Source organism: Dictyostelium purpureum, assembly GCF_000190715.1.
Source record: "Dictyostelium purpureum unplaced genomic scaffold DICPUscaffold_266, whole genome shotgun sequence".
Lineage (NCBI taxonomy): Eukaryota > Evosea > Eumycetozoa > Dictyosteliales > Dictyosteliaceae > Dictyostelium > Dictyostelium purpureum.
The window spans coordinates 26,699-36,312 of NW_003519602.1; the positions used below are offsets into that span (position 1 = coordinate 26,699).

General features: G+C 21.7%; 5 protein-coding genes across 5 annotated transcripts; 2 read left to right on the forward strand and 3 right to left on the reverse strand.

Moving 5' to 3' along the window:
* Positions 1-740: 740 nt before the first annotated feature.
* Positions 741-2,564, forward strand: DICPUDRAFT_155843 (uncharacterized protein; the record flags this gene model as incomplete). Its single annotated transcript, XM_003291202.1, has 4 exons — positions 741-788; positions 1,536-1,596; positions 1,859-2,410; positions 2,464-2,564. The coding sequence occupies 4 exons, from the start codon at positions 741-743 to the stop codon at positions 2,562-2,564; spliced, it is 762 nt and encodes a 253-aa protein (XP_003291250.1).
* Positions 2,565-3,886: 1,322 nt separating this feature from the next.
* On the reverse strand, positions 3,887-5,141 carry DICPUDRAFT_155845 (uncharacterized protein; the record flags this gene model as incomplete). Its single annotated transcript, XM_003291214.1, has 2 exons — positions 3,887-4,383; positions 4,421-5,141. The coding sequence occupies 2 exons, from the start codon at positions 5,139-5,141 to the stop codon at positions 3,887-3,889; spliced, it is 1,218 nt and encodes a 405-aa protein (XP_003291262.1).
* Positions 5,142-5,701: 560 nt separating this feature from the next.
* Positions 5,702-6,148, reverse strand: DICPUDRAFT_81936 (uncharacterized protein; the record flags this gene model as incomplete). Its single annotated transcript, XM_003291215.1, has 1 exon — positions 5,702-6,148. One exon carries the CDS (start codon positions 6,146-6,148, stop codon positions 5,702-5,704), a length of 447 nt encoding a protein of 148 aa, XP_003291263.1.
* A 432-nt stretch (positions 6,149-6,580) lies between these two features.
* DICPUDRAFT_92645 (uncharacterized protein) lies at positions 6,581-7,329 on the reverse strand (the record flags this gene model as incomplete). The annotated part of the gene is made up of 2 exons (XM_003291216.1): positions 6,581-7,121; positions 7,194-7,329. The coding sequence occupies 2 exons, from the start codon at positions 7,324-7,326 to the stop codon at positions 6,979-6,981; spliced, it is 276 nt and encodes a 91-aa protein (XP_003291264.1). The 3' UTR covers positions 6,581-6,978.
* A 653-nt stretch (positions 7,330-7,982) lies between these two features.
* Positions 7,983-9,572, forward strand: DICPUDRAFT_155848 (uncharacterized protein; the record flags this gene model as incomplete). The annotated part of the gene is made up of 2 exons (XM_003291203.1): positions 7,983-8,631; positions 8,722-9,572. 2 exons carry the CDS (start codon positions 7,983-7,985, stop codon positions 9,570-9,572), a joined length of 1,500 nt encoding a protein of 499 aa, XP_003291251.1.
* Between the last annotated feature and the right edge of the window lie 42 nt (positions 9,573-9,614).

The following is a 9,614-nucleotide window of genomic DNA, read 5'->3' on the forward strand; positions in this document are numbered from 1 at the left end:
ACATTAGTGAAAATATGTTTAAAACTTTCGAGAACAAGTAGGTAAATTAATACATTATTTTAAAACAACAATAACAACAAACCCATATACATATAGAAAATGGCATCGTGAAGAAATATAGAAAATAGAAACAGAATTACTAACATAAATTAAAAACATTCAATAGCCCAACAGGATCAGTTGTCATCGATATCATGAATGGGTTTTAAACAATTATATAAAGATTTAGCCAATGTTTACCAAATTCACAGCGAACCTATTAAAAGAGTTTATACTATTTACAAATAATAATAATAAATACCAATCCAACCACAAACCATAGCTCAATAATAATAATAATTTCAAAATACAATCATAAAAAGTCACAAAGTCGCAGAAACTCAAATTCTTTCAATGTCTTTCGATCTCGGGTAAATCAGCTAAGGTAAAATTCAAATCAATTGCAAGTTCATGTAAAGATTTAAAAAATGTTAATGAATGTACTGATCAGCTCTTATTATAGACACTAGTGTGCACGGTTATCATGTATAAAAAAAACATTGGCAAAAAAAAGATTAAACTTAGATCCAACTAAAGACTAAACACCAATGAAGATACCAATCTAATCAACTATATATATGAATCTCAATACATTTGCCTTCGGCCCAAGCAATAAAGATAGAACATAAATAGTTTAGATAAAGAAAACTGTATGAAAACTTCAGCTTTCGTTAATATTGTTCAAATAGTGAAACAATCCAATGGTTTTAACTTATCAAATATATTTAAAATATGATCCAAAGAATTTAGTATATTTGTTTCTCCATTTTATAAAAAATTTTGATCTTTACTATTATTACTATTGTTGCTATTATTATAAGAATACATTTTTATTTTTTTTATTTTTTTTTTTTCTAAAAATAATATTGCACCACCATATACATTATTTTATAATAAACAAAATAAAAATAATAATAAAATAACAATATATGTATAAAAAATAATCCAATCAATATATAAAAATAAAAAATAATTTAAAAATATTTAAAAATTTTACCAATGCTTTTTATTTACTTTCATCCCCCCAAAATTAAATTATTAAAATAAAAAAATTGCAATCAATGTAAGTGCTATTTTTAAAAAAAAAAAATTAAAAAAATTAAAAAAAAAATAAAAAAAAAATAATTTTGAATTTTTTATTTTTTTTATTTAATATTTCATTATTTATAGAATGCACTATTATAATAATAGAAACATAAAGTAATAGTAATGATAAATTTTTTTTTTTCTAAATAGAGAAACAAATATATATATTAAGCGAAATACAAAAACACATCAGTTAAGGTAAATAATTACACATGCTATTTCTAAAATTGTTTAATATATAATGATATACTAATTAAAAATAATACAATTACTAAATTACCACACGTAGACGTATCACCAATAACTAGTTTCAATAAAATAAGTGATTATTCAATGGAATCTATATCAAATGGTAACATGGTACTGTCATTCGTTTTATATTCTATAATCAAACCATAATAATAATAAAGTTGGATGTAGAATTAAATCATGTTCGATACTGTGGAAAATTGGATTCTATTCAATCATCAAGTATGTTATAAAAATATAAATATATAAAGTGATTCGATTCGATTATTAATTTAAATTTTAATTATGAAACAGGTTTAAAGAATATAAGGATTCTATCATAATCATTAAAAAGTATCAAATTATAGAGATTAATTATAATACAGGTAGATGAATATATTAATAAAATCTAGATAAAGTTTTTTTTAGAGACTAATAGAGATGTAAATTTAATTAGTTTACTATACGAAAAGAAAAGAACAGATACACATTTTTGATTTAGTAGAATGTGCATACTCTTTAGATAATATAGAAGCATTGGAGTATTTCCTATCAATGAATGTACCAACATTTTTACCAAACTACACAAATAATAAAAAAAGATTTTCAATATCATCGATTAAATCATTAGAATTACTTTTAAAATATCGAGTAAATATCATAGAACCATATAATATCAATATCAATAATAACAATAATAACACAACAGCAGCTTCATCATCATCATCACCATCATCATTCAGTTTAAACAATATTAATAGTAATAGTTATACAACAACAGTAGCATTAGCATTCAGTTTAAAAAATAGTTATAGTAACAATAATACAACAACAGCAGCACCAGAATCTACAACATTCATTTTAAAAAATAGTAATAGTAACTATAATTTAAATAGTAGTATTAGTGAATATAGCAATCTAAATAATAATAGTATCAGTTTAGCCCGAAGCGCAAGTTGTAGTAGTATAAGCAGTTGTAATATTAATGATAGCAATGGGAGTAGCGGTAGTAGCGGTTGCAACAATAAAAACAGTAATAGCTTTTTAATTAATAATGGTAATATAACACTTCCACCACCACCATCATCATATAGAAATTTAATTAAAAAGAAATTAAATCACCAACAAATCATTTACTACTACATTTAAAAACATTAAATATCGGTAATATTCAAGAGGCATTAGATAATTCAAACATAGCAGACCACTAAAAGATTACCTATGAATTAATAAAGAAATGTCTCAAGTATTCAAATTTTGAAGGTTTAGAAAAACTTATAAAGAGCAATCAGCACATATTCTACAGGTATAATCCATTCGATAGATTCTCTCAATCAGTTTTATGTGGAGGAAAGGATGTATAGTTTAATAGTTAAAATATTCCCTGAATTGTTCAATCCACTATCATATAGCCAATCCTTAGACATTTAATTGTTTTAGAAATCATAAAAATTTAAATCAGCTCATTAAAACTAGGGATTATAATTATTCTCAGTCACCAAGAGAATATTATATGCAAACTGAACCGTATACATTTGATGTACAATAAGAGTAAATACAGAAGAGATGGAGCTGATATTTAAATATCAGAAATTAAATTACATGGTTATCAATTCAGAGTACACATTTCATCATTACCATCAAATACTTCACCAGTTTACAATTATATAGGGCTAAAGGAGCATAAACTAGTAATCAACTGATGAAGTAGAGACCACTGGAACCTGATGCAATACAAACAAAAAATAAATTTGATAATGATGAGAAAAAAAATAGAGAAAGAAAAAGAAAGAATAGATAAAGAACGTATTGAAAAAGAAAAATTATCAAAACACTCTCCAACACAATAAAAATTTACATTCTCAAGTTCAATCTAGGGCAGGTTTACCACAATCAGTCAATGATCCATCAAATATAGATTCTAAATTAAAAATAAATAAAATAAATATACACTTTAAATTTTTTTATTTTTTTGGTTTCATATTTTATCATGTTTTATCATTTTTTATTGATTAGTATAAAATTAAAATAAAAAATTTAATGTTTAAACTTATATTTGTTTTTTTAAATCTTTTTTAACTAAAGGAATATCATCAAGTTCTTCTAAAAAGCTGTTTTTTTTATGTTTGATTGAGTCGAGATTTTTTTCTTGAATTATAAATTGAGGATCTTTATATTTAGTAATATCCATTTCTTCTAAGTGACTGTTTTTTAGATCTCTGACTGAGTCATTTACTTCTATATAACTGTTTGTTAGATCTTTGATTGAGTAAAATAAACATTACAGTTTTAGAGGCAGCATCTTATACATACAGTTTTAGAGGCTTATTATCAAAAAAATCGAGTGATATTAACTGCAAATATCCAAACTAAAAAATTTATAAAAAAAGTTATTAGACCATATATCAATGTATTATTAAACCACAAAATATATTTAACCTATAGATAAAAAAAAATGATAGAAGAACCATTATAAAATGTGAGGAGGTATTACCAAAGCCTCTTTAAAATATAGTTATTTTATTTAATGATTTTAGTTGAATGAATATTTTCCTATTATGTTGCACAAAGTCCAACCAGTGTATTTTTCAAAACTATAGTTTAAGTCATAATGTATTATGAGAGAATACTGGTAGTTTTCATCATAATATGGGTATGCTATATTGCCTAAAAAGATCTTTTTGTATGGAGGACGAAAATTGTAAAATGATTTATCAATCCAACCCAAACCTTGAGAAAAGCCATCACCAAAATATATAGATTCAACAGTATGGGGGATTGAATTATTTTTTAGTTGATAACTGATATTAAATAAATATAATACTTTTACTGATGGGGGTAAAGAATCAAGAGACTGATTAAAACCATCGGGTAATAGAATCTCGGTTACGTTTGGAGGAAATACTGGTGGTAAATGGCTACCGGGATATATGGCAATTAATTTGGTCGAATTTTCAATACTGCAACCATTTTTATATACGAAAAATCTAAGGCCTCTATCTTTATAAATTTTTAAAGTATTACTATATGCTCTATAATATAAAAATAAATATATAGAAATATTTACAAACCATATATTTTTGATGTTGATCTAAAGAATTAGACCCATTAGCATTATTTTGATTTTGAACTAAAGAAAGAAACCCATCAATATTTTTTTTAACTAACTCGAAATTGGACTCATTAGTGAGCAATGATACTTCATTATATTGTGGATAGTTGTTAAAATTGGATAATAACTTTTTACAAATATGACTGCGCTTAACTATTTCTATGAATTGGTTGTTATTCTGATTTTTATTTTTATTGTTATTTTGTGTATTTAAAATATTGTTAACTTTTTCATTACTATCTTCTATTGCTGATATGAAAATATTATTAGCCTCTATATTTTCATCAAGTTTTGTTATTAATAGTTTTTTAAAATCATTTTCTTTAATATTAACAATATCTTTAATTTTATTAAATTCATTTGTTAAAGTTTCTAAATTCTTTGTGTGATTTTCTTGAATTTGTTTTAATTGATTATCTGATTTTTCTAACTGACTATTATTATTTTCCAAAAGTTTGCTTAACTGTGGTAAAGTTTGAGTTATGAAATCTTTGTTTATTTGTTTTTTAAAGTTGATGTTAATATCCTCTAAATCTTTAAAAACATGACCATTATGACTACTTATAATACATTTGCTACATTCCGGAATATTATCACTGCATGTTGAACATATAAAAACTATAGTTTTTTGGGGATGTTCTAAACATGTAGTATCATATTGTATATTTGCTGCCATTATTTTTATAAAAAAAAAATTAATATAATGGTTTATGTGGTTTTTTAATTTCTTAAAAAAAAAAAAATTTTATAAAACAAAAAAAAAATTAATTTATTATTATTATTTGAGCAATAGTTCATGATTGTATTGGTTTTTATTATTATTATTTGTAAATAGTATAAAATCTCTTTTAATAGGTTCGCTGTGCATTTGATAAACATATGCTAAATATTTATATTATTGATTAAAAACCTTTCATTCATAATATCTACGACAGCAGATCCTGTTGGGGGTATTGAATGGTTTTAATTTATGTTTGTGGATCTGCGTCTATTTTCTATATTTCTTCAACGATGCTAATTTCTATGTGTGTGGATTTGTTGTTATTGTTGTTGTTGTTTTAAAATAATGTATATTTTACATTGGTGTTGGAAAAAATAAAAATAAAAATAAAAAAAAAAATTGGGAAAAATTTTAAAAAAAAATTTTATAAAATTATTTGAATTTTAAAAATAAATATCGATACCGTAATGTGTGCCTTTTAAAAAATCTTATAAAAAGATGCCCCATAATTATGTTCATTTTCTATGATTTTTACCATTTAATAAAATAATGTCATTATCATCTAAATTTAATCCTTCATTTATATCTTCAATATTTTCATTTTCTTCATCTGGTTCCATTTCAAATTCTTCTTCTATATTTTCATTTTCTTCATTATTTTCAAATTCTTCATCTGATTCTATTTCATCAAATGTATTAAATTCACTACTGTCAAAACATCCTGAATTATCTTTTTTTTTTTCTAAATCATCTGATTCCATTCCTTCTGAGCTAATATATTGTTCTTTTATTTTATTTAAATTATTTGTATGTTTTAATGAAGTATAGTGTTTTTTTAAATCCATAACCTTATTTTTACATATTTCACATTTTTTTTTTCTTCTTCTTTCCATTTGTAAACTAATACTGTTAATTTTTTTTTTATATTGTTCCTCCATTTTTGCAATCCTTGCCTTATACATTTTTAAAATATTTGTATTATTATTATAATTATTAAATTTATTTTTTTCAATTAAAAAAAAATAAAAATATAATTAATGTAAAATAAAATAATATTTTTTTTAATTTTAAAATAAAGGTAAATTTGTAAATTTGTAAATTTGTAAATTTGTAAATTTTTACATTTGAAAATTTGCACAATATTTTTACTTTCAATAACCTTCACAAAACAATATTAATAAATATTATGGCGCTATCAAAAATGAAATAATTAAATTTCATATAAAATTCACTTTAAATTTTAAATGAATTTTTTATTTTATGTGAACCCAAATTTTTTTATAGTAACTATATTTAAGTGTGCTTTTGATTCTTCTCTTATTTATTAATATTTGAATATTGTAAATGTTTGTATAATAAAAAATATTAGTTCAATTATAACTATGAAAATTTTTAAAAAATAAAGGAAAAAAAAAATTTTATTTTTATTATAAATTTATTAAAAATATTTTTAATAATGTATTTAATTTTTTTTTTTTAAAAAATTATTTTTAATGTGGACCTCTTGTAAAATGCTTGGTAATGTTATGTTCATTTTCTATGATTGTTACAATTTTTACCTTAACTGCAAAATTAGTTTCTAAATTTATAATAAAATTATGTAAATCTATAATTGAAAAAGAGTTTCTAACCTTCCATAACTCATAGTATTTGTTGCTAATACGTAGTCTCTCTCTTTTTTCAGCATCAGACATAGTAGATATGTCCACTGTATCTGAAAGAAAGGTAATATGTTTTTTAGGATTAAAACAATCATTTTTTACCCATGAAAGTATTAATCCGATATGGAACGTCAACCCCCAGAATTTCTATGTTTTTTGATATCAATATGAATATAGTAATCATCTTTAGGTACAGGTTGGTTTTCGGCATTTGGATCAAAGCATTCTTCAGCAGGTACTTCATTTTCCTCCATTTTCCCTAATTCTTTTTTTACTATTTAAAAATAAAAGTAAATTTATTAATAAAAAAATAAATTATTAAAATTTTAATTGATTAAATCTTTACAAGAATTCATATCTAAAAACCCTTTATTTTTATTTTTATTTCTATTTTTATTTTTATTATTATTATTATTATTATTATTATTATTATTATTATTATTATTATTATTATTATTATTATTATTATTTGTATCCATTTTGAAATATTGTTTATAAATAAAATATGGAATTAAATAAAATTAATTTATAAAAAATTTAAAAAAAAAAAATGAACAAAAAAAAATATTAATTGTGTAAACTTAAAAAAAAATATCTAAATAAAACCATAATTTTTAGCCCATTTTTAAAAATATTATTTTTTGTTGATTTTTTTGTTGTAATTTACTATTTTTAAAATTACAAGCTCCCATATTTTTAACTTTCATAAAAAAAAAAAAAACTTTTAAAAAAAAAAAGTAAAATAAAAGAAATCTTTTTATTTTTTAAGTGTTTTTATTTTTATTTTTTTTACATTATCTAAATTATTATTATAATAAAATAAAAGATCAAAAAATCTAAAAACCAAAAAAATCAAAAAAAAAAAAAAAAAAAAAAAAAAAAAGAATTATGTTCTCTAAAAATTTTAGGGTTAATGAAAATAAATGTTTAATTTATTTAATAATTAAAAATAGATATTAATTATTAAAAAAAAAAAATTTTGGATTAGAGTTAAAAATAAATTATTTTTTATTTCTAAAAAAAAAAAAAAAAAAAAATAGGAAAAAAAAAAGAAATTTTTTAAACAAATTATTTTTTTTAAAATTTATTAAAATTATTTTGTTTATTTTAAAATGTATTTTATTTAGTAAGCACAATGAATGATCTTTTTTTTAAAGTTTATCGTAATCATTATCTAAGAAAAATAATATTTTCTTCTATAAATCAAATAAATAGGAGTTTATATTATTTCACTTATGACTATTATAGTATACCATTTGATGTTATAATCAAAACAGATAATAAACAACTATTATTAGAAAGATTAAAATTATACGAAAAATATTTTTACAACACTAAATATAATAATAATAATATAGATAATAATATAGATAATAATATAGATAATATAGATAATCACGATTTAAATATTTATAAATACTACATTGATTTTAATAATTGCGAAGTTATATTTAACTGGAAATCACTCGATTTAGAATGTTTAGACCTTATTATCAAGCTTAATCCAAAAAAGTTAGAATATTCATCAGAAAATAAAAATGCATTGATAAGAAACTGTAACTTGCCAGTACTAAAAAGAATTATTAATCAAGGGTCATTCACACTCAATAAACTAATGTTCAACTATGAAAAATGTTCAAATGATGAAATTATTGAAATGTACAACTATTTAACAACAGTAACCACTGTGACAACAGCTCATTTAGTTCAACTACTAAAACAAATTATTGATGAAAAAAAGACAAAAGAACTTGGTAAATTTTTTATAAATGAAATTGATTCAGGTAAATATCCACAAATACACATAACAATTTTATTTTTTATTTTATATTTTAAAAAACATACTAACCCTTTAATTTTTTAATGTAAAATAGTATCATTTTCAAAAATTGAAATTTTAGATTTATTAGATAAAATTTTAAACTACAACGATTTAGAAATGATAAAATACCTTTTAAATAAATTAAGTTTACAAGATCAATGTAATAGTAGTAATAATGACCAATTTATAGAGATTTATGGATATAAAATTAAAAAAAGCAACATTGAAAACTATTTATCAATTAGAGCAAATAGTTTATTTAATTCAACTTTAGATGATTTAGTTATTCAAATTTTAAGATATTCACCAAGAGACTATATGGTCCAAAAATTTTTAATTAAAACACCAAAAATAGCAGAATTTTTAATTAATAATAGCGACATCGGCACCAACAGAAACTCCAAATTCAGGTTTGGTAAAATGATGTTTTGTGCCAACTGCCTAGAGGATGACTTATCGAATAAAGAACTTTTTGAAAACAAACCAGTCGAATGGAGGATCAACAATATTTCGAATATAGAAAAGTTTGAATACTTGAAGAGTTGGAACCTAATTTTTAGTGATGCATATTTAACAAATGCCTTTAATGGAGATTTAAAATTTTTAATCAACTATTACAAACATATAAATTTAACACCAACATCATCAGTATTAGAAAGTGCTGCATCTTTAGGTTATTATGATATGGTATATTATATTTTAATATCATATCCCTCTGACAAATGGGACATACGTAGTTTGTTTAAAGTTTTAAAACATTGCCTACAGCAAAAAGAAATCGTTCAACTCATAAGAAAAATCGCCTTCAATTCAAAGACTAACTTATTCCAAACAACAACAATGAAAACAAAATTCTTTTTTGTGTCCAATTATGAAGAAAGAAAATATTATTTGGTGCACTAGAGAAATCCCAATCTAATAAAAGAATTTATTAATGTTGTTGCC